Genomic DNA, 24,103 nt, shown 5'->3' with positions numbered 1-24,103 from the left:
CAATGCATTGTATGCAGCTATCTCATATCTCGTATACCTCAACTGCCTCTTCAAGAGAAAGCAGCGATACCCCTGGCGAAGTCCTGGTCAATCAAGTCCAACACAATCGGAGCCAACTCCGCAATATCAGGTGTCAACTTCGCGGTCACTGCCTGTCCAAAAGTCTTTGTATCAGCCCTCAACGTGGTCAGCGTCTGCTTGACAAGTGGCACAGCGCTCAGTCCCAACAACGCGGTCTGGAAGCCTTGCTTCTTGTTGATCAACGCATCAATAAGCACAGTGACTTTGGGTTGGAGGTCCAGGGTAGCAATAGCAATGTTATTGCTCTCGTCCGAGGTAAACTTGGCTGATTTGTTGGCGTTCTTGGTGCCTTGCTTGATGGTGTTGTCGAGCTTGATAGAGGCGGTCTGAATGCCGAGGGCTTGGAGGGAGGAGAGTGGGCCACCCTTGAAGTCGTTGACTTGCTTGTAGATAGCGTCTGTCTGGGATGAGATGCTGTTGATGTCCTTGACGGTTTGGGCGCCATCGCGCTTCTCTACAGCTGGGAGGACTGCTGCGGAGGCAAGAGTGAGCGTGCTAACAAGCACGAGAGGGTTGAACCAGTACATGATGAGAGATTTGGAGTATGAGCGTGCGGAATAGGATGGTTGATGCCTGCTTGAGGAACGTCAATTAACGCAGGGAGTAAGACTCTATTTATATTTGTTCATCTAGGCCCGTCTAATTATCAAGACTTAGGCCGGCGCTCTCGTGGTACCTCATGGTCGTTCGACCAAGAACCCGGCTCAGTCGAGAGAAGCATCGTGTAGACTTGCGCGATGAAGCAGGGCTGCCGAATCGTCCACCCATGTGATGGAGCCGGTACAGTCCATTCATAGCGCCATGCCTATAGGGGCTAGTTAGAGTGCAGATCTGGGGTTGGTGCCTTGTTTACCCCATGGTTGGGCGTTCTTGGCAACGGACACATGCTGCCGAACCATGGTCTGCTCGAACAGGCACTAGCATCTGATTGTGATCATCACTGCTTGTAACAGTTAAGACCCCAAGCTGTTGTACATGATTGAGCTCCTAATGTACATAACTAAGGCGCTACAAAACGTGGGAATATGCACACCATTGCTCTACATTCCAGATTTACAAGGTGCCAAACGACTGTCACCTAGGACAACCAATGTCGATTCAATTGACCTACTGGAAGCCTCCAATCTTCCACGTAGGTCTCTAAGATAGTAGCATGTAGCCTAAAAACGGCATGCAATTCTCTTTTCACGCTGGAAGCGAGAAAGCATGTGTCGGCGCCACACTGCAACAGCACTGCATGCCGAGATGGACCTGCGCGCTACTCACATAGATATAGGAGCCAGGATTGCAAAGAAGAGTCCAGATTACCGTGGCGTTACTGGCGTTGTGTTGAATTTTATCGTTTACGTTTGAAGGCAAAGTGCTAAAGAAAAAATGTTCGCTCCACGAGAAGAATACGAGGTATATACGATTCAAAAACATTCAACAATTTCTGCCATCATGGCCGACGTGAATTTGTCCCGTCTACTGCGGCTCGAATAAGCCCGGCTCGAGTTCAGCAACAGAATACACGCGCTTCAACAGTCAGAACCCGCAACCCCCTTGGTGATAATGTCGAAATGTCTTCATTCCACACAATCTCAGATATTGTCTTCATATTATCTTGCAATCGGTTAGCAGTCTGTTGTTGGAAGGCTAATCGATAATGGCAGGCATGTGGCACAGGTTGCGCTATAGGGAGGTGGGGCGTCATGCTGCGTAAACAGTGCTTCCCGTGTCACCATTGTTGGCAGACATCGTCTTGGATGTAGCGTTATTGGGTCGGTCTCCTACCTTTTATACCTATGATTCCCTTGGATCTATCCCTAAAAGTTCCGCCTATTTCCAAGTCAACTGATCAGTATTATTCATCAGGTGACCAATGTGTTAGCAAACAACCAGGATGCTTCGATAGACATGCCTGACTGCTGGGATACACGAATAGATGCGTCTGATTGTGAGTCAGTCTGTCCGTCACTTGGCATATTGTATGGAACATCTCCTTTCCGAAATGGGTGGCCGTCTTAATAGATGACTGTGCCGTTCCATTGTCATCCATATCTTGGTTGAGTATGAAGTATAATGTCCTTGTTAATTTTCAATCTGTTTGCTGAAACCGAGTTACAATAAGCTCCTAGATCTCAGATCTGCAACGCGTAGCGGACTCGATCCCCCAATGCTGCTTCGAGTAATATGTAAGATGTCTGCACATGTTACCACGCTGTATCCTGACCTCCTTATCAGAACCAATGTGAAGGTTGTTGAAAGTTATGTCCAGGCAGCTTCTGGATCTTTGGTCACTATAAGTAAGAGTAGATGGAAGTCACTGGCACCATTACAGAGAGATGTCGTCAGCATCGCAGTAGATTATACACGGCGTAAGCATGTATCAGGTGCTAGGTCTTGAATGGGTGCGCTAAAGCAAGAAGACGCGGACAAATAGTGTAATTGGGCAAAGGACTGAAGATTTCAATACAACCCAGGGAGAACTAATATCGAATTACTTCAAAGCTAACAAGTTGGAAATGGAGCCAGATCTTAGATGACATCGTAACGTGCCACCTTCCCAGAGTGCTGAGGAAATAGACATTCTGTAAGAGTATAACCGATTTTTCACTTACAACTTGATGGCTACGCGAGCACCTAAGACAACGCGCAGTCAATAAATAACACTATCTCCTTATTGTCAGCTGTAGAAAGGAGTCATTCAAGTATTTAAAGAGGCATATCTCTTGTCTGTAAGCTTCAAGAAGTATGTATTAGATTCAATGATAGCATCACAGTGCTAGTCTTCTTATATAGTAGTTCCATGCCGTCCTAAATCATATCACCCTTTATATTATATTATACTACCCGAAAGGAGGAACGGTTATACATAGAGGGTGGACGCCAGGAGTTTAAAGTCCTAGGGTGGAAATAGAGTATAGAGAATGACTAGAATATAGCTAAGGAAAGTATGTAGTATAAAGAAGTGATAGTCATGCTATCTAGTATTAGATAGTACTATACCTAGTAGAAGTCTCTTTGTCTCTCTCTATCTCTCTCTATATATCTAGATGGCTCTATATAGATAAGGCTACTCCTCTATAAGTACCTGTCCATGTAATGTATGACTTTACGTAGATGGTATAGCATAATATTCTCATCGTTGTTTGTAAATTTTCTACAGACATTCTAATTAGCGTCTATGTTGTAATCTAAGCTTATATACACTGTCTACCTGCTTTAGACTGAATTTTAGGTTCAAATCTAGCCTAACGTTATTAAACGCGACGTCTTTAGAGTCCTGCTTCCTACTACCTACTCCTTGGTAGAAGTCATACTATAGTATACTATTAGTGTAGATGCCTGAGGGATACTAAGTACTTCCACAGGCAGCGCTTCGATCTAGTATATAGCCTTGTATAATAGTATTCAGGTCTAGCTACATTTTTTATAGCAGAGTTCTACAATTATTGATACCTATTCTATTGAAATAGGTTATATAACTTTTACTATCTCTATCATAGGAATAACCATTAATAGAAGACTTTTAGATAATATTATATTTTCGTCTATAACCACGGGACTTACTCACGATGTTACGAGTATTACTATCGTATTCCTGTTAGATATACAGGGGAATCGTCATACCATAGCATCTGTCATTCGTGTCTCGAGTATCGGTATAGTTGGTACCATGAGCTAGACTAATGTTAAAGTGATGTCTAGAGAGTTTAAATCTAATGGTACATATATCATAACATCATGCGTTATCGGTAGTAATCCTATTTGCATAGTTTACCGTCTATTGTGTAGCCCCAACAAGGATACAAAGTCCATACTTAAACCGTCTAGTTTTACATTCCCGGAGATGGTAACTTGAAAACTCTAGGATATAGTATATCACTATCCGCTGCTTGTATCACTGCCGCTTATCGGACATATATGCTGGTGTGCTCATGGTCAAACTATATCGGAAGCATCCGGCTTATGATTGACTATCGTCTTCCGAATAACGTAATCATAAATTTAAATCACTCTATGACCGAAAATGGCAGCTTCTAGTGACTACAATTAAATATGCTCGTGATAGCACGCTAGTATTGCATAGAGCTATCAACTTTCAAATTGAGGAAATTGTTATAAGAACTCGGCATTAGTATGATAGACCTATGGCTAGTACCAGATTTTCAATTTAATCTTGACGTATCACCTATCTATCGTGTAGGACCTGACCATGACTTCTGATTTATAGACATTACTATCTGTATTGCTCCTAACGTTTGTATTGTACCAATCTAGGTTTCGTTAAGTCTATATGCGCTCATGCACGCTCGCTAATATAATCATGTAGTTATATTCTTATTACAATTGTTTTAATGAAGGAGAGCGATAACTAGCTCGCTATGAAAGTAGAGGATCCGGAGGTGTCGTACCTAGATGCTTCGTGCGAGGCCCATATTCTGTACATCCTGTCCTAGTATAGAGTCTGCTAGCATAGAGCGTACTAGGTAGAACGTCGAGTGCTTAGGGGAACGTTAGATGTAAAGCCCTTGACCTTGCTGGTGCGTGACAAGATTTAAGTACTCTGAACCTAGCTAGATATATACATAGTAATGTACTGACATACGGGAATAACTTCCACTATCAAGCATACAAACAGTACATTTCTCGTGCCCAGTATCATCCAGTCTATACTGTGTACGCAGCACATGCTTGATTCGAGTCCTAAGAGGCCAGTGAAGTCTTCATCATAGACAACGAGACACATTCAACGAAGCGATGACGTCAATTCTCACACATGGACATGACTGAAAGACCAGAGGTTCCACGGCAGTTGTGAAGGAATGGTGAGCTTACTTCGTGAGTGATCTATCCAAGAAGCATAAGGTTTCTGCATGACTATCACTTAACTATTTTAGTACCACGCAGAGGCAGATGTACATGACTTCACCTTCTTCCCCTATATCAAACAAGTCCTTAGCTACAACGACGCTTTAAAGGGTGCATTTAAGTGTCCATAGTATCCTAAAGTGTACGACACCAGCAAAACCTTGCTGCTTGCCTGATATAACAGATAGACCTCGGCATTTTACTACTCCTGAACGTTACTTCTATGTACATGTCTCTCGAACAGAGTACGTACATATATTGTCTTATGACGGTCAATGTCGAGTCTCTTCCATATGCTCTTCGCAACTTACTTACGACCTCTCTAGGGTGAAACAGCGTGTGTGTATCGTTGCTATAGTTAGTCTCCTTACTAGCTCTCATTGGGTATATGAACCACAAATATAAAGAGCTGCAAGGCACCACAGTTCAGAAATAGAATTAATAAACCCAACAAGGTACCACAAGCAGCAGTTGAAGAGCAGTAAAACAGCTACGAATTAAGCATGCTCAGAGTCCGAGACGTGCTAAATGACCATAACAAGAAGCAATCATACGAGAGCCAGTCGTATCCTGCAAAGCGCAGCCATTCGACAAAAGGACGTATGGATGTATGTCCATCCTGCCATACCTTTTACCTAAAACTCCAGAAGAAACACACATCTCGTATCCACCCACAAATATACACACACAAATATACACACACAACCCTCCACCTCTCAACGACCCAGACCCTCCTTATCGCATCGACCCCCTCCCCCCAAACTCACACCCAGACTATATACCACAAACCAGAACCAAGCCAGAACACAAACAAATAAACCCGCCCGCCAACACCCCGTTTCTTACCCCCCCCTCCCCCTCGCGGTACTGCAGCCACGTCAAACGGAATATAGTCCGACCTCGTATCGAAGCCACCGCGCACTGCACACACCGGCACAACCAGAGTGCCGCCGCAGCGGTCGAGAACGCATCCGCCGAATCACCATCATCGTAATATCAGTGACATAACACGTCACAACGCCTGATACTAGATGTTCTATACTTATTCTATGCGTGCGTGCGACGATGCAGTTTGGGGAGTTCTGGTAGGCAGTTCTAGCAGTGCTAGTACTGTACGTCTGGCAGGGGAGGAGTGTGCAAACAGAGCCTCTCACCACCACACCAGGACCCAACCGCCGCACCGAGAGAAGTGCGCGAAAAGATCTAATAATACAGAAGAGCCTAATATAGAAACACCCCATCACCCCTTCTAAAGCCTCCCAACCAATCAACCAGCCAGCCCAGGCCAGCCTTGCACACACGTATTCCCTCGCACAAAGGAAAAGCCCACCGCGCGCGCCGGCGCGCGCGTGCGTGGTGTTTCAATCCCCGTCTATGGATCCATCCCATCCTATCCATCTCATCTCATCTCATCTCATCTCATCCATCAATCCAGGTCACCGGCAGGCAAGGCAAGACAAGGCCAGGACCAGGTAAGAAAGGTAAGGCAAGCCTGGCAAGGAAAGGTATAGAGCAAATCCCAACTCCACGGCGCTCGCCAACATCCATGCCTGCAAGCAAGCAAGCAAGCAAGCCCGCCCGCCCGAGGAGACCAGACCATTACCAGCACCTACCACCGGCATAACCCCCCTCAACCCTACTATCCCTCCCCAGCAGAGCCGCATCCCCATTCGAGGAGGCTAGACCAGGCCCGCAGGCCCCGAAAAGAGGCAGAGCGCAGGGAAGGGGGCATGTAGACGAGCGGACCGTGCGAGGGGGACTTGGCATGGGTTAGCGAGGACGATGCACCCACCGGGGGTGTGGTTGTGGTTGTGGTCGGGGCAGGGATGGGGGCGTGGAGAAGGGGTAGTGGAGGAGAGTGGGGGTATGGATGAAGGAGGAGGAGGAGGGCATGGTATGGCAAGGCAAGGCATGGGAATGCGAGGCATCGAGTTATAGGGTAAGAGGATTTTGTAATTGTCGGACGGGTTTGGGCGAGGCGAGGCGCGGTGATGCGAGGTGAGGTAAGGGCATGGGATGGGATGCAGATGGGATGGGATACGACAGGATAGCATGTTATGCAGGGAATGGAGGGAGGTATGGAGGTAGGTGGTATTGTAGGTACGAGGCTTGAGAGCCAAGTCATCCATCCATCCATCCATCCGCCATGCGCAGAGTCAGCAGCACGCGGCGGCGGCGAGGCCGAGTGCGCCAGGGCAGTGCAAACAATGCACGAATATACTGGATGCAGGCAATGCCAGCGGCAGCAGTGGTGGTGGAAGTGGAGGTGGAGATGTGTGGAGGAGGAGGATGAGGAGCGAGTAATTCTGAATCATCGCCGTGACAAGACCAGAACAGCCGAACAAAGGCGCGAAACCGGAAAAGCGCCAACAGAATGAACAGAACGATATGACAGCGCATCGATCGTATAGGTTGGAAAACCGCCCCAATCGATAACCATGACCATAACGATAGTTCGCTCGGAAAGATTTTTTCCATGGCGGATATTGACTTGAAGAACGAAACAATGCCGCCGCCGAATGTAGATATTGTACTGGATACTCTGTGCGACGGGATGGGTAATCTGGGTATTCTGGTTAATGATGGTTGTGTGCGGGGCGAAGAAGCCCACCTCATAATCAGGAGGTCGGTAGCTACTCCGAGGAAGCAGCCCGAATGAAGCATCATCACCATCAATGAACCATCCAGCATCGTCGTCTCATTCTGCTTAGAACGCCACACTTTCGGCATCATCCACAACTTTCACGGGCTCCAGATCTTCACCTTCCCGTCCATGGCGGAAGCTTGAATCTGGTCTGGCCTGGCATGGCATGGCATCTCCCGACACAACACGAACACACATCACGCGCCCCAATCTAGAAACAAACACACACGACTCTCATCCGTTCCCCTCCTTCTCACAATCTCTGCAGCAGCATGTGAGCAACAAACAAAGAGCGAGCAGCATCTAGTATCTCCATAGCGAAACGATGCAAGCCTCCTCAAGAAAACTAAATAAGTTTCCCCCCCTCCGCCGCGCCCACCCAAGGAAAATCTCCGAGTGGGCCGTCCTAAACAGGAACCCGGTAGCGGACGCGCGCGCCATGGCTTGTTGGTTAGTTTAGTAAGTGTAGAACCAGAGAATCAAGGGAAGATGGAAGAAGAAAAACGTGACCTGGCTGTCTGTCCGACCTCGACCGTCGACCCACGGAAAGAGAGAAAGTCAGTCTAGGCAGATCAGACGAAAGATGCTCCAATCCATCAATCGCATCGTATCGGTGTTGATTATTATGGCAATAGGTGAAAAAGTCTAGAACTACTTCCTTGGATAACAAACATACCACACATACACATCCAACCCACAAACAAAAACCACGCCATAATGGCCTGATTCTCCAAGCCCGTCAGGCAAATTCCCAAGCCTCTTAATCAAAACTGTTAAAATGCTGTGCAACATACATACACTCACTCGCATACATGCAACCATAGACCCTACACATTTCACGCATACTACGCATATGATCCGTCTTCGCGACGGAAAAAGCAACCATGAGCCGCGTGTCTCTGTTACTCTGTATGTAGATATGTCCATAGCGGTGTCCCTCACCGCCCCTAGTCCACCCCGGGAATAGTAGGATGCCCATGCCCCTCTACACCTACACCCACACGCACACCCACGTCCAAACTCACACCCAGAACGATCCGCGCCCCAAGGCAAGGCATCAACCCCTCACCTACATACATAGCAAAGAAACAAAGCAGAGAATCCACATCCGTCTAGTCACTCCGGCCGGTGTAAGTACTGACTGCAAGGTGTCGTTATCCCGGCTACTGGAACAACCAGATCGGTGCGATCGGTGCGTTAGCGTAGTCTTCTATGGCATGGCATCACCCTGTTCTGTCCTGTTCTGCTCTGTTACCTCCCTAGACTGACATCTATCCAGGCAGCGAGATGCTAGCTCGATACTATATATCCCAAGCTAGTCCAAACCAACCAAGTCAAGTCCAGTCCAATCCAAGCTAGCGCCGCGATGCGATCTCCCTCTCTATTAGTCTCTACCCTTCTCTAGCCTGACCCTCCCTACCCTCATCCAGCCTACTCCGGCCTAGCGCTTAAATCCTAGCGCTAACCCAGCCTAGCCTACCCTTTCCATTCCCCAACCCAGTTGAACCCAACCCAAACCCAAGACCCAAGCAGCCGGGCCACCGAGCACTGAGCACTGAGCACTGAGCCCCCGGTGTCCATCCGTAGATATCGCAGTGCGCTTTGTGCGGGTGGTGGTCTGGTTCTGTTTTGTTCATGTTCTTGTTCTTGTTCTTGTTCCTGTTCTTGATTTGATGCGCTATGGGATTAGATAGAGAAATAGAAGACCAGCACTTTGCCATCTACAAGCACGATGACGACGACGACGACGACGACGAGGCACTCATAGAAAACATATAAAGCACATAGACACACATACATAGACACACATACATAGACACACATACATAGACACACATACATAGACACACATACATAGACAAACATACATAGAAATATATCCATACACACATATATACGTATCCATACACACATGCCGTGAAAGCAAGCGAATCACTACAGCCATCGCATATATATATAGACATATACCCATACATACATATACACATACAGCACGCGTGATTTTCTCTACCTAGAGGCACAGCAGGAAGATACTCTAGACGCACGCAAGCAAGCAAGGGGGCAGATGACCAGGACCAACAACATAAAAGGCGACGACGACGAGACAGGCGAGACGAGAATAGGGATAGCCACTGCATAACATAACATAAAATAGCACAGCATAGCATAGCATTGCGACAAGGCTGGTATGGTATGGTGGTTAGATATGGTAGTTAATCAGGTATGGTATGGACAGCCGTGTTCGCGCCGTACCGCCGTGCGTGCGTGCATGCGGCACATACAACATACACATACACAGAGAAATGCGTTGGAAACAAACAGCAAGCAAGGGAGAAGAGGGCTGTGGACAACAACGACATTCAACAGCCGACAAAACACGAAAAGGCACAGCACATTACAGTATCAGTTCACAGCATCACAGCTTCACACCGCAACACAAGCAAGCAAGCCCAAACAACGTATGTATGCATGTATTGTGTATCCCCAGCCAGCCAGCCTTTTAAAAACGAAGTACTCGCGACCAAAATCCGCGACCAGCACGTTCCGTCCTTTCCATTCGCACACACACACACACACACCCCAAAAGAAAGAAAAAAAAGCGAAAACAATAATCAAAAAAAAAAACATAAAGTCATGGTATCGCTACTTTGTAGTTAAAAAAAAGAAGAACCATGCAGGTGCTTACTAGTCCAAGCTCCCGCCCAGAATTAAGATCCCATCATACACATCGCTCATGCATTTTCATCGTCAAAAAATATGTCCATTCGAAGAGAAGTAAGGGTAATAGAATGATGGAGGAGAAAAAAGTGAGTTTTTTTTGGGTTGGGAGGGCCATGCCTGGGAGTGATTCGCATTGGCGTGAGGTAGGTAGAAGTACAAGTCCTATGGTGTGGGGTGGGTCAAGGACAGGCGGGTTTTGTAGGTAATGCACAACGACGTAGAGAAGATATATGTGTTTTAGGACCGTGTCGAGGGCACAGATTATAGGCCAGAGATGTTGGTGTTCTCCGTCCAAGGGCCCTTCTCCTCTTCAGTCGCTGCGTGTAGAGCATCGGCGCGATTCAGCGTCTGGACGTCGAGGTCTGTAACATAGCCCCGGCCGTCCGGCATCGGGATGCGAACCTCGAACTCCTGGTCGAGCATCATGTCGTCCTTCCATAGCCGACGGGAGCCATCGTAGACGCACAAGACGCGTTTCTTCATCTTCATCTTGTCGATGGAACAGCCCCAGGAGAGAGGATAGTTCTTCTTCTTCTTGCGACCGGCGCTGGAGATGGCGACGCCTCCTTTGGAGTAGGTTAGGCCAGCGCGTTGGCTGCGCTTCATGATCTTGCTGGGGGCTCCCCCGGCTTGGCTGGTGGGTTGTTGCACCACGCCGCCCCGGGAGGCCGCTGATTGTCAATGCTGATTGTCTTTCTTCGACTTGAGACCGCCCTTGCCAGAGCGCGTGGTGCGCGATGCATAGGTGGCGTCTTCGTCTTCGTCCTCGTCGTCATCCTCATCGTCGTTTTGCTCGTCATATGTAGGTGCGATAACGTCGTCGGTGGGAAGATAGTTGCGTTCCATCGTGTCCTTGACGTCCTGGTCATCTGCAACAGACGAGAGGAGTTTTTGGTTGATGGCCTCGCTGGGATCAGCTTGCTGCACTACGCGCAGGACACAGTCGTCGAGATGCTCGTAGAATTCTTGTGCATTGACAAAAGTAACGCTGCAAGTCGAACAAGTACCAGCAGCATTCTGTAGAACAGCGTGGGACTTCTTTGACGTGGTCGGCGACTTCTTGCGACTGTTGGGCGGGGTCTGCTCAACGCCATGGACTGACGTCAAGTGTCGCTTGAACACATCTGCACGGTTGAAGCTCTTCTCGGCAGCCGAGCCTGAGCCAGGGCAGAAACCACAGACCATGGTCCCTTTGTAGTGCGTCAAGGTGTGTCGGTTCTTGTCATACTTGCGAGCAAAACCTTTCTGGTGATACTCGCAGTTGACAATCGGACACTTCTCCGGTCTCTCATTCTGGTGAGTGAGCATGTGCGCCTTCAAGTCCTTGAAGACACGACCACACTCTGGAATGGGACAGAGACCTTTCTCACGCGACTCTTCGTCCAGCTCGTAGCTCCCACTCCTACGGCTTTGTGTGGAATGTCGAGAGTGTATCGAAGAGACGGATGGTCGACGGCCGCCATGCCATGCACCGTATGGCTGAAACTGTGCAGTATGTAGATATGGAGATTGGCTACCAGAGTTCTTGAACCGTCTCGAGTCGGTGTGCTGACTGCGGGAAGAGCTATGAGATGGTGCGGGCGATGGTGGTTGCTCGACAAAGGGAAAGTGGGGTGTGCGGAATTCAGGGTATGGTGATGCGGCGTATGGAAGTGGCGACGGGAAGGGTTGAATGAGTGTGGGATCTATATCTACAGTCAGTACTGCATGTCCCATGCGTCAAAGCAGTCAAAAAGCACGCATATTGACTGGAAAATGGAAACCGACAAGATGTGCCAATTGGCGGTATGAACTGAGAAAACTGAGAAGCAATTGACTGCGGAGATGAAGGAGAAAGGCTGGCAGGCTGTGACAGTTGGGAGTCAGGAAACACTTCAGTCGAAAGAAGTGAATTCCTACGCGGCCGATGTCTGCTTGGGCTCTGGATTGATTTGGACAACTGGCTCGACTCTCTTCTATAAAATGGAGACTGTGCAGTGCTTGGTGTCATGGCGGACGCGGGAGTAGTAGGAGATTTGAAGACGTTATAAAGAGACGTGTCCACGCGACTCAGTGTAGATGGTGTGGACATGATGGTTGATTGACTTGAAGGAGATCCACTGCTGACGACTGAAGGCATCGCAAGAGGCAACTGACGACGGACAAAAGGAAATACGAGACCGCCTGTACTCGAAGAAATGTGTTCCGACTCACCAACACAGCCTGATAGCTTGTCATTAGCGACAAGACCAGCGTATTCCAGGTCCAAGGCAGGGTTGTAGCTTTCTGGCAAGAAGCTATCCTTCAACATGCCCTGATCAATGGCAAGCCCTTGATCTAGAGGACCCCACGCTTCCTGATATTGGTGATTCAAGGACGGTGATCCCATGGCAGACGAAGAGACGGATGCACCAGATTCGCTCGATGCCGAAAGATTGGGAGGTTGCATGTCAAAGGAATGCGACAGGGAGTGAGGCGAGCCCGAGGGTGTTTGTGTCTGGAAGGTGTTCTTCACCTGTTGGCCTTGCAGCGGGTAGGTATATTGCGAAAGGTTGGAGTATGCATGTGTCGTTGGTTGAGAGTCGTATGTGGTAAAGGCAGTGTTGTTGATAAAGTCGGAAGGGAGATAGGGCTGGGAGATGTCGTAGGAGTCTTGGGAAGGGTAGAGGTCGAAGTCATGAGGAGGCATAGTGGCAGGATAGTCTGCGTACGTCGCCATTGTTTACGATTAAGCAGATCGATTGTAGTTTGAGATCAGCAACGCCTCGCAGCGGGCAGAGTGGAAAGTATTATATTCCTATGCAGTGTAAGCACAGAGCCGTCATGCTGGCTTCGGGTGCGTGCGCTCTTGGGACAATTGCTGGGTCGATGGGGGCTAGCGAGCGACAAGGGCCCGCGGTGGGATGGGGAGCGAGGGGGGGAGGGGGCGAGGGGGGGATAGTGTCGAGGTGTTGGCTTAGTGTCAAGGCGCAGGGATGGACAGGGGAGAAAGATTTACGGACAGGAACAGCCAGAGGCTCCACTTTCTCTTGGTGATGGGATGTGTGACTGACCAAGGCGGGCAATGGTGGTAGAAGCGTAATTTGCTCTCAAACACACTGCTTATGACGAACTGATGAATGCGTGGGAGGATGGTTCAGGACCAAGACACGAGAAATAGTCCGAGTGGTAGTATAGCAATGCTTTCTGTTGAGCGAGGCGATCTGAACCGATTTGGGTGGAGATTGACAACAGGAGGAGGAGCCTTCTCAAGACGTTACAAACTGCTAAACAGAGCCAGAGCCAGAGTAGTAGTGTAAAGCAAAAGGCATGAACATGAGGCACACGAATCGGGGGGCGAAGCGTGGTTATGTACTTGTATACGAGGACACACACCAAGAAAACTCCAGGCCCTCGCGCCGACGCTCACAAGGAGGGAGCAGCAGCAGCAACTGCGGCAATAATGCATATACAGAACAAGCCAGAGAGAGTCGCAGTCGACCGCCGGTAAGTTTAGGAGAAAAAGGTACTGTACCATAGCCTTGTTTTGCGGGAGGAGGCCCTGACGCCATGGCCCGCATCAGACCGTGGCTCATGATGGATGGATTGGCAGCAGAGAAGGGCAGTGATGGCGGTAACAGGTACGAACACAAAGCCATTGTCCCTCTAATCAAAGCTTGGCCCTGCATCGAGAACACGAGAGGGTGGTGGGAGAGACAGACAGAGAGATAGAGAGTGTGTGAGTGGTGACGGTGAGAGGAGCAGTAGGCACCGGCACTAACGCGTTGGGCCGGCAAGTGTGAGTGTGAAAAGAGGGTGAAGTCCTCCGCCAGTTCGCACGCACCGGCACGAATTGTGTATGGGAAAACGGGCAGATTGTGCGGTGTGTGTGTATGTAGGCAAGAAATGGATGGGGCCTGCGAGAATGACAGGACCACGGCCAAGCCATGCAGTGCATGCAGGTTGGAATGAGATATTACTGGTGGGTTGCCGTGTTTGTGTTTTTTTGCTTCGAAAGGGGGGAAAAGCCAACAGACGAGAGTCCACTCACCCCCTCAGGCTTAGAAACTGGATGATTAATTAGATTGAGGATGGACAAGCGAAGAATTAATGCACTATGTGTGTGTGTGTGTATGTGTGTGTATGTGTATGGCATGCAAATGCAAGCAAAACAAAAGAGACCGTGGCGTCACGCCAAAGCGGGCACCCTTTTCCCCCCCCAAATTTAGCGGCGTGTCTGGGCGAGTGGTAGGCGGCAGTGAGTGCGCGGACAGTCAGTTTTTTAGGGGAGGGGGTCAACGCTCAACAGGGAGCATGATAGCGACTTGTTAGGCGGTTCATAGGCGATTTGGGCGGGTTTTCTTGTTGGCGTAGGTAGATAAGTAATAGGCCACAAAAGAGAAAGCCCAGTCCCGACTCCCGCCCGCCCAGGAATTCATGATCGGTCAAGGAAACAAACGTGCATCCACCATCCCTCATACTCAGACAGTAATAGTGGAATGGTCCGATAATGACTGATCCTGCAGATTGCACCTCTCCAGCAACATAGCCGCCCATCATAGAATAGATAGACACATCGATTCACAAATGGAAAAAAGGAAGAAAAAGGAAAAAAAGGCCAGTGCCCTGAGTGAGTAAGTTGAGTGCTGTGATATGATGCCGTCCGACTCTCAAGCTGCCCCTCCGACTTCTCACTATACACAACACTGCCAGCATCATCGCTCACGTCCGGGACTTGGTAGCTCTCCGTGTGATTCGTCCGGTAAGAGCTCGCTAGGCTGATAGGTAATGCAATGCAAAGCCGAGCCGAGAGAACTACTAGAACCAGAAAGCGAAATTGTCAGTGTCAACAGACAGCAGCAGCAGTGGAGTCAGTCATCGTCATTGTCGTTGTGATCTGTCGTCTACAGTCAGTAGTCAGTAGTTCAGTAGTAGTAGCCTGGGGACTCTGATAGTGGTTGGTGTCGGTGAGAGCAGGCGGCGTCTGGTGTGCTGAGCCACAGAACATCCCTGCGCACGCTCCCTATCTGGTTTAGCGGCCCGCAAAGGACCAGAAATAGAGTAGCGCTAAGCCTAAAACAGGCATTGTAGACCCGCTTTCTGGGGCTGGTGGTCCTGGCGGTGCACTGCCCCCCGTCAAACTTCACCGCCCGGCGCCCGCCCGCCCGCAAGCTTCAACGACTCGATACACTACAACTATTACACTACACTAATTAACTACCATTGCTACCATTACCACCATTATACTATCATCACCGACTCCCCACTTTCTCTCTCTCCCCACTTTACTTTCCACATCCTTACAAGTTACCGTTGCTACTACTACTACCACTTCTAACCCTCCTCTATCGTCATCCTGTCACTCGTGCATCGTATCTCCCTCTATCCTATGTAACATCATTGCTGTGCTTGCCCGTCCATGAACTGATTACCAGGTACTAGGTAGTAGTAGGGTGTCCATCACCGCCAGAACAGCCCTCTCGTAGCGGTGGAAGAGATCCATGATGCCGCTATTACCTACATCAATCAGATATGCGCCAAAGGTCTCTTGCACGCACTGGCAACAACATCACATGTTTCGTGCATTCACAGGCATGCATCCTTCATCGTTCGAGAAGACCACACTACACACTCTCACCTGCATGCCCACCACCCACGTCGCCAAGTCGCTGCCACTCTTGCCGTCAAACGTTTCTGTTGCGTATCATATGCCACTAATTTTAGTTCCTCCTCGGCGTCGACCTGCTCCTCTTTGCTCGTATTGCTTGCTTGCTTGCTTGCACTAACACACCCGGCGCGCGCCTCTACTATATGGAGGAGTGCACCATTGTTGCCTGCTGCTGCTGCCGTGTCGTCGTCGTCGTCGTCGCCGTTCGCAATTATAGCAAGCAATCATGTAAGGCAGTCCATGTCCCCAGGATCCGCCAGGAGTAGGAAGCAATATCTGCCCTATCCAATGACGTCTTGCGCAAGGCTTCTCTCCCACCTTTCAATTCACCTTTTTGTTTCAACTTGCTGACTGCTGTAGCGTCAAGTGCCATGTTCGGTCTTCCAAACCTCCCCCCTCCTTGTCCCTAACAGTTTGACCCTTTTTCTGTTTTGAGCTGGCTTCTCGTCCCGGTTGCGTCGTTGCCGCATCCGTGAATCCTCCCTCCCTGGTCCAACCCCCCCTTCGTCAACATCAAAAAGCAGCCAATCTCTTCTTTCCTGAACCCTGCAAGATCCATAGCCTCGTCAACGCAAGGGACCGTGGATTCCACGTTGCAGTTGTGACTGACTCGGCAAACGAGTACTGTACACATACCCATCCTACCTAATTAACCTACGAACTAGGGACTTCCTGGCACAAATTTGGATAGCTCCTAGGGTTTTGGGAGGGGGGAGCGCGCCCTCTGCCTCCTCACCCTCCTCCTCCACTATTTCACTCGCTAGCCCTAGTCGAATTATTCATGGTGCTTGCGGCTTATCCGTAGTGCCCTTCACCCATATTGGTTGTTGTAACCTCTGTCGTTCTGGGGATCCCGTAGGATAATTTAGGGGCCCTGCTTTGTGGAACGTCTCGTTTGGGGCAATTGTACAAATCTGTACAATACTTCATTCTCTTCTGGCCGCACGCGCGCGCGCGCGCCGGACGGGCTGCGCTGCCCGTTACCATCAACAGCAACATCATCATCATGTGCTATGGAATCATCCGTGGCACTTGTGCTTTCTAGCTTCCAGCAGTGCACAACAAATGTAACTTCCATTCTTTCCGATCCAACCAGCCTTGTGTTCAGATCCTGCCGTGTGCCAAATGCGGCTTTGTCGGCCGGGCGGAGGATCTTACGCTCGATCCAGTGATCATCCAAGCCCCAATGCTCCGAGGAACCGGCCCCGGTGCTTGTTTGTCGCTTGGCATGAGTTGACTTCGCGCTAAAAAATTGGCTCCCCATTTGCAAATCGTCGCCCTGCAGTCGTCTTGCACAATACCGCATCGCATCTTCAACGAATGCTTTGGGGGCAGATGCGCGGGTACGACGGGTTCTCTGTGATTGGTGGCCTAAACTGCTCAAAGTACCAAGTCGTTCGACTGACTGCATACTAATTATCATACAACTTATTTTGGGTCCGGCTCCTGCACTCATCAATCGCCGAACGTGACCACATCCAGTCATTATTGTTGACGGCTCGGCCGAGTTGGTGTGCTGCGCGTTAATCAGCAGAGAGTTACAAGACGTCCCCCCCGATCGATGTGACGATAATCCTTCCAAAGTCGTACGCCCAATAATTAGGGACGCACTCGTGATAGTGTGCGCCAGGAAGCAGCAAAGCCATTCAACTTGTGGCGGTGCGAACACTCATGCGCCTCAGGTTCAAAACTAAAATAGCATCTTCAAGCACCCCTCCTCCCTAAGCCACATCACCCGCGCCAACACGTGGTTGTTGGCGAGGATTGATGAGGTTGTACGACCGCATGTCTGACCTTTGTGCTGGTACATGGGAGGCCCCATAACGTGCCCAGGGGGACCAGAGGCTCTCACAATCTTACGTGCCATCATCATTCCTCAGAATCATGCTCAAAGCGATCGTCTGATGGTCTTGGAGTGAATCTAGAGCAGTAACACGTGGCGAAACCACCTTCGACAACCAGTAGAAGCACGCTCAACTCGGTATGAATAGTTTTCGAGACATGGCCTATGATAACAAGAATCGAAGTCGGCCAGGTAGTCATTTAGAAACTTGAATCGTTCCATCGTCAGAGGACGCTCTACCCGGTCTTGGTAACTCTGTGTGCGCATCTATGATACACCCCAAGGCTCGACATGTTGATCAGGGCCTGGCAATTCGCTATACAATTACCACATTTGGACGCTTCGAGGGATCGGTCGGGGACCGCTGGAGCCGTCTCAAATGGCCACCTCAGGCTGGCGGGATCACGGGAATCCCATAATCTTATCCGTAAGATCGGGCCTGGATTACTCCGCAAACTGTGGTCCCGCAAGGATCGACACATTGTGCAACCCCCACCACCAACATGCCTCACTATCCATCTGGATTGGACTTTCTCCCTGATTTGCCTTTGCACAGTCTCAGAGCTCGCGCTATGTCCATAGCAGCTTGCCGTGTATATCTGAGTAAGATGGATTAGTGCGAATTTGATGAGAACTGTGCAAAGTACTGCGAGCTTGTCGCTAGGATCGAACGGCATTGAGTGATCGTACGAAGGAGCGTAGCGTGCTTGGCGAAGATTCTCTGATATTCGTGTCTGAGACGATTGAGATAATTGATCATCTCCAAAAGACTTGGTTTACCAGGCGGTAGTCCTAGTTGAGCGTGTTCATGGTAACGGCGTAGTGTGATCCCACAGGCTCAGGTTGGCCACTCACCATTGTAAGACACTACAAGGGTTATTACATATCACAGGTACTGCCCAATCTAGGTTCAGAATCTTAGACTTGAGGCTGCTTGATCGATGTACAAGATGCCTCTATCCTTGTCGTTATATCGACCGATAGCTCGTCCGTAAACAGAGGTCTTGTTGTTCTTAGATGTCTTAGAGTCTTCACTACAAATTGAATGCCCGCATGCTGGTACGCATCTCATACTGTACCATCATATGATACAATTACGTCCGCATTGAAAACATGAGAAGCATGTCTCGACAAAGGCATGTCGATACAGTGCTTCGGATGTACGCTGGCAAACGGGCGAGCTAACATTCCTTACAGCCTTGGGCTCATTAAGGACCATTCACCGGTGATCTAGCTCCATCGGATCCTTCCCGTCCGCCTTTGCTGACACGGGAAGCCCTGACTCTTTGGCACGAGCATTGATCTGGGTCGAGAACAGCCTTTTTCTTCTGTGCATAGTCATGCTGTTTCTCGGGCCACCCCTGTCTTTTGCTTCGCACATGTACTGTGTAGATCTTCGACCAGAGCATAAGGGTCATAATCAACATCGAAGCAATGGTGTGGGACCAAGCAGGTTGGCGCACGACAGTTCCTATTCGACGCATCGTATCTTGCGCGACTGCCCGATACTGGTGGCGTGATTAAACATGTCTCGACAAGTCTGGTCGTCTCCGGCTGTAAAAGTGACACTTGAGGCTAAACGTAGGTAGTATCAGCCATGTACGGCCTTTCCAACTGGTTTTCCACAGCCATGCAAGTTCGGATGGAGGCAAATGATAGCGCCTATCAAACATAGAATGGTAGTAGCATCAGGCACTTTGGCCGCAAAAGTTGACAGAATGGCAACAGCAGCGCTGACAAGGTTCGTATTGTCCACGACATCGCCGTTCTTACAGCTTGTTCGGACCTTCGCCATCCTCTGCATGATGTGGGATTCCAATTGATATCAGGAGTTCATCTAGGACGTGCAACCGTTTTTGTAGGATCTCGTATTCAAGTGCATCCTTGACCATAAGGCTTCCGGAGAGCACTGTTCCATTGAGCGCCACAAACCCTTCCTGGTCATCCCTGACTGCGATCCCCTCCCTTCTCCTGGGAGCAATGATCAATCCTTCGCTTGTCATGGCGAGATTGTAACTAATAGGCAAGTCGCCTCCACCCGTTGGATGCAATTGGAGATCACCGCACGACGATGAGATGTAAGTACGAACAGACCGTTCAGCAGCATTGTACAAATTCAGGTACTCTCGGTGCAACTGGCCTGGGCTTATGTCCGAGGTAAATTTGACGTGGAAATAGGCAAATGGTAATAGCTTCTCTGAGCTCGCAATGATGCGGTCCGTCATCAAGGTCCAGCTCGCGCTGCCCTCTTGATGAGACATAGACTCGACAGGCAAAAATTGCAAATGTCTATGCGGCTGACTTGCTCCACTATGAGCCCCAGAATTGAAGAATGCGTAAAGACGTCGATTGCCATCCCTTTCCCAATCTTGAATGCACTGCAACGTTATGGCGAGATCGTCTTCCTCCAACTGGTGTGTTTGGGGTTTGTTCTGCTTGGTTGCAAGTATGAAGTGATTCCGAATCACAGGATACTTGTTCAGTACGAGGACGTGGGAGCTATCGGTAGGCGGAATGCTGGCTATATGAAGCAACTCTATAGGATCTTCAAAGGGATCGACTCGTTTCGCAGTTGCGCTCGACTTGGGCGTAGTAGAGGTGGGCTTCTTTGCGAGAGCTGGACAATAACGTAATTGAAACTAGAGTGCTGCATGTAAGTCCACTAGAAAGATACTGAGCGTGAATTGCGTTGTGATTACCGGTAGTCCTGATGAAGTACGTATGACTGTCAGTTCGGTCGATGAAAATATCAGCTCTTTCGCTGCTAGAGCGGACTGGAATTTCTGTGCCACAAGGGCTGGGAGATTTTCGGGCATTATGATATTCAGATTAAAACGTAAGTGGAAAGCTGCATTGAATGGTGGTTATATGTGAGCGGGCAACTTCGCGTCGGCGCTTTCCGTACGCGTTTCTGAATGACGTCCTGTTAGGTTCAGTAGTGCCTAAGGCATAAATACTACTTTCGAAAAACTACCTCAACTTATCTTCCAAAGACAAGAAAATCTTACTACATCCTAATGCTTCAATGGTTAGCTCCAATATTATTACCTGTCTATATTCTATTGCCGCTATAGATATCCGATAGATGCTCTCCTTGATATCCAAAGCTCAAGCTCTTCCTGAATCCCAGCACTTAGAAGGTTCGAAATTATCACAACATCCGGGTGGAACAGATGACTGATAGTGCGAAGGCAATGGTGATGAATTTCCTTGAGATCAGCTATTCACCGTTCACGGCTTATGGTTATGTACTTTTGACAATTCTCTGGCCTTCCGCAAGTGTCTACCCAGACAGCCCTATCATTTATGCTAAGAACACAGTTTGCCTCGTCTGCTCCTATTGATATGTACAGATATACATGTACGTTACCTATATGGCAGTCTCTAACGAAGTTTTACACTCTCGAAAACATATCGACCAAGCTCATCCATGCCTTTCGTCATAAGCGCGGCGTCATTCAATCTGACAGTTCGTCGATCATTCAAAGGTAAAATGATACTCAAGGTTCGCCAGGGAGGCTGATAACCCCCCTTTAGCTTTTCTTCATACTGTATCTCGACTTCCTGACTTGTCCATCTGTACGAGATGGCGAACTCTGAGATCGTATTATCAGTCCGTGATACCCCGTCGTCTTCGTACCAAACATTGTTCATCCATTCCGTCTCGAAATATTCCGTGTCAGGAAATATCTCAATACCACGGTAGTCATCCACTGAAAGGTTTGCCGTGTTCTCTTTGTCGCCAACGGAAAGGACTTGCACTGGCTTGCCGATAGGAATCGCAGCTCCAACTCTCGCAAGCACAGGAATACTCTTTTCCCAATGTGACTCGATCTCGACCCATTGGCCACCGCTGTAAAGCTGAGCGGTATGGACGTCTACAAATCGTGGACCTTTCGGCAGATACATGCGTGCCTTATTAGCACCAGCCTCAAAAACACCGCCAACAAGAAGCGCATCACCGAGCCAGTATTCCGTCTCGCCGTCTTTTAATACGCGGCTCGTCCATACTTCAGGATCCGACTCATATCCCCATCCTGTCCATCGCTGTGGTGGCATTGCATGCAGATGGCTGTTGAGCATGAGAGAATACAAGTACGGGATGAGCTCATATCGTCTCCGCAAAGCCTTCCGCACGACTGTCAAGACCTCCGGATACATCCACGGCTCAATAATATCACCGACGCTATTGTTATCAGGTGATGTTTTGAAGCAATTGATTGCGAACCGAGGCGAATAAATGCCTTGCTGGACCCAGCGTACCAGCAGTTCTGCACTCGGCTGTGGACCTTCAAACCCGCCGATATCATGCCCATAGCAGTGCAGAAGACAGAAAGATGCCGTCAACGACAAAGCGTTTGCGCCTTTCATCCCGTCCCAGGACGTCACATTGTCGCCGGACCAAGTGCTTGCGCAGTATCGCATCGAGCCGGCGGTTGCACTGCGGGTCAGAACGAATGGGCGCTCGTCGGGGTATACAGCGAGGCATGCATCATGCGAAGATTTCGACATGAGCTCGGTGTTGAGACTACGACCCCAAAGCCCAATGCGGTCCGAGATCTGACCTGACGGTTTCTCGAGGTAGGCTGAATCATTCAAGGCGCAGTGCCATTCGTCGTCCGGCACAGTCCATTCGTTGTTGTCGTTCCAGATGCAATCAATGCCGAGTTTTCTAAGCTCGCGCACGCCAGAGTACCACCAGTCATATGCTGCTGTGGATGTGAAGTCCAGGTGGCCTCCGACGCCACTCTCTCCTCCTCCAGCACTCCACAGCCGCGCTGTTGCGCTTCCTCCTGTTTTCGGATCGTTAAAGAACGCACCAGCTGCGCTCAACTTTTCGTATTCTGGATGATTACCCAATACATACGGCTTTACGTTCGCGATCAGCCTAATACCTCGCCGATGATACTCGTCTACAAACCCCTTCGGATCCGGGAATCGATGCCGATTCCACGTGAACACATTTCGCGTCTTCGGTTCTGTCTCTGCGACTGTGTACCCGCTACTCATCTGAAACCCAGAGCACGGGATGTCATACTTCTTCAACTTTTCCGCAAACTCAATCAAGGCTTCACTTGCTCGAGGGTTGTCGAGCATGCTATACTTCATTCCGCCTGCGATGTACCCGAATGCCCAGCGAGGCACGAGAAGAGGGTAGCCAACGAGCTCGGCGTATGTGTGAACTACTTCTTGCAGTGTACGGCCGACGATAAGGTACTCCTCAAGCCCACCATGCTCCTGACGGTACACTTTGAAATGACCCCACAAGCCGTCCATTTCAGAGCCGACTGAGTAAAAGCCGCGGGAGTGGCAGGTAGAGAATGAACCGACAACACCGTCTGCAGTGGCATTGATTAACAGGGGAATGTGTTTGTACATTGGATCAGTGCGGTATACATCGTACCCAAAGCAGTCGGTTGCGGAGAGCTTGAAGTGCCGGTTGGATAAATCCATTGGGGCACTTTTCTCGCCGAGGCCAACGTGAAGGGTGTTGCGTGCATAACGTGTGTAGTGGGCGATGCCTGGGCCATCGAAGGCGTATGAGCGAAAAGGCAGGTCTTCGTGAAGAGGCTTGGCTTGGCCGTCAAAGATAAATTTTAGGAGCGGTGTGCCAGACCAGGAGATATTGACACTTAGATTCTCAAGTCGAATGAATTTCGAGGTTTCTTCTGGTGTGGTGACAGCGACTGATTGAGGGTTGAGCCTTGTAGCTGGTCGCTTTGCACTTGGATGAGGTGGTATAGGGTGGTTTTCGCTGGAGAACGTGGTGCGAAAGAGGTTCTTTCTGATGGTTTGGAACGTCCAGGAACACTTCCCGAGCGGTGTTGTTGTATGAAGATACACTTCGGGGGCATGTGCACTGCTGGTCAGTGAAGCATCTACTTGCCACGCTTCTGGTACAATTTCACTCTGTCCCATGATGAAAGAACGTACGAAATGGCTCGAGAAAAGAAGTATTTGGTTTTCTGAAATATGATGGGACTTTATTGCACTGTCGGTTTCTGACAGCTTTGGGGAAGCTTTACTCACAGCAGCCTTTACACCAACTCTTATGTATTGACCTAAAAGGACATAACAAACCTGGAGAATCCGCCTCGAGGTCGAATCCGGTGTTTGCAAATTGCATCTACAACACACCGCGGTGCTTGCTGGTTCGAAACTAAGGGAATTCTGGTAATAGTAAAGACGGAAACAATCCCGCCATGTTCCCCGCGCCATGCGTACCCAGATGGGCATATGATTGGCTTATCGTGACTACAGACCCTACCTACGGAGTCAACCCGGGCATCTTTCTCCGCACTCTAAGCCAAATTCACATGGGGTTTTTCAATGA

At 49.4% G+C, this 24,103-nt stretch overlaps 7 protein-coding genes across 7 annotated transcripts; 1 reads left to right on the top strand and 6 right to left on the bottom strand.

Annotated features, from left to right (window-relative positions):
* Window positions 1-20: 20 nt before the first annotated feature.
* EJ05DRAFT_67906 (uncharacterized protein) lies at window positions 21-832 on the bottom strand. The gene has a single exon (XM_033749879.1). It carries the CDS (start codon window positions 606-608, stop codon window positions 51-53), a length of 558 nt encoding a protein of 185 aa, XP_033599015.1. The 5' UTR covers window positions 609-832; the 3' UTR covers window positions 21-50.
* Window positions 833-5,796: 4,964 nt separating this feature from the next.
* Window positions 5,797-6,474, top strand: EJ05DRAFT_477683 (uncharacterized protein). The gene has a single exon (XM_033744291.1). The coding sequence runs from the start codon at window positions 5,967-5,969 to the stop codon at window positions 6,186-6,188; it is 222 nt and encodes a 73-aa protein (XP_033599014.1). The 5' UTR covers window positions 5,797-5,966; the 3' UTR covers window positions 6,189-6,474.
* A 4,087-nt stretch (window positions 6,475-10,561) lies between these two features.
* On the bottom strand, window positions 10,562-10,906 carry EJ05DRAFT_502066 (uncharacterized protein; the record flags this gene model as incomplete). The annotated part of the gene is made up of 1 exon (XM_033747199.1): window positions 10,562-10,906. The coding sequence occupies one exon, from the start codon at window positions 10,904-10,906 to the stop codon at window positions 10,562-10,564; it is 345 nt and encodes a 114-aa protein (XP_033599013.1).
* EJ05DRAFT_67776 (uncharacterized protein) lies at window positions 10,624-13,440 on the bottom strand. The gene is made up of 3 exons (XM_033749878.1): window positions 13,333-13,440; window positions 12,068-13,076; window positions 10,624-11,985 (listed from the first exon to the last, which is right to left on the bottom strand). The coding sequence occupies exons 2-3, from the start codon at window positions 12,996-12,998 to the stop codon at window positions 10,979-10,981; spliced, it is 1,938 nt and encodes a 645-aa protein (XP_033599012.1). The 5' UTR covers window positions 12,999-13,076; window positions 13,333-13,440; the 3' UTR covers window positions 10,624-10,978.
* A 3,351-nt stretch (window positions 13,441-16,791) lies between these two features.
* EJ05DRAFT_502064 (uncharacterized protein) lies at window positions 16,792-17,337 on the bottom strand (the record flags this gene model as incomplete). The annotated part of the gene is made up of 1 exon (XM_033747198.1): window positions 16,792-17,337. One exon carries the CDS (start codon window positions 17,335-17,337, stop codon window positions 16,792-16,794), a length of 546 nt encoding a protein of 181 aa, XP_033599011.1.
* Window positions 17,338-19,538: 2,201 nt separating this feature from the next.
* EJ05DRAFT_487445 (HIT-like protein) lies at window positions 19,539-20,585 on the bottom strand (the record flags this gene model as incomplete). The annotated part of the gene is made up of 2 exons (XM_033745617.1): window positions 19,539-20,408; window positions 20,469-20,585. The coding sequence occupies 2 exons, from the start codon at window positions 20,583-20,585 to the stop codon at window positions 19,539-19,541; spliced, it is 987 nt and encodes a 328-aa protein (XP_033599010.1).
* Window positions 20,586-20,971: 386 nt separating this feature from the next.
* On the bottom strand, window positions 20,972-23,911 carry EJ05DRAFT_477679 (neutral alpha-glucosidase ab). Its single transcript, XM_033744290.1, has one exon. The coding sequence runs from the start codon at window positions 23,686-23,688 to the stop codon at window positions 21,154-21,156; it is 2,535 nt and encodes an 844-aa protein (XP_033599009.1). The 5' UTR covers window positions 23,689-23,911; the 3' UTR covers window positions 20,972-21,153.
* Between the last annotated feature and the right edge of the window lie 192 nt (window positions 23,912-24,103).

The sequence above is a fragment of the Pseudovirgaria hyperparasitica genome, assembly GCF_010093815.1.
Source record: "Pseudovirgaria hyperparasitica strain CBS 121739 unplaced genomic scaffold EJ05scaffold_11, whole genome shotgun sequence".
Lineage (NCBI taxonomy): Eukaryota > Fungi > Ascomycota > Dothideomycetes > Acrospermales > Acrospermaceae > Pseudovirgaria > Pseudovirgaria hyperparasitica.
Note: the sequence above shows the minus strand (reverse complement) of the source record. Positions and strands in the feature narration are given on the sequence as shown.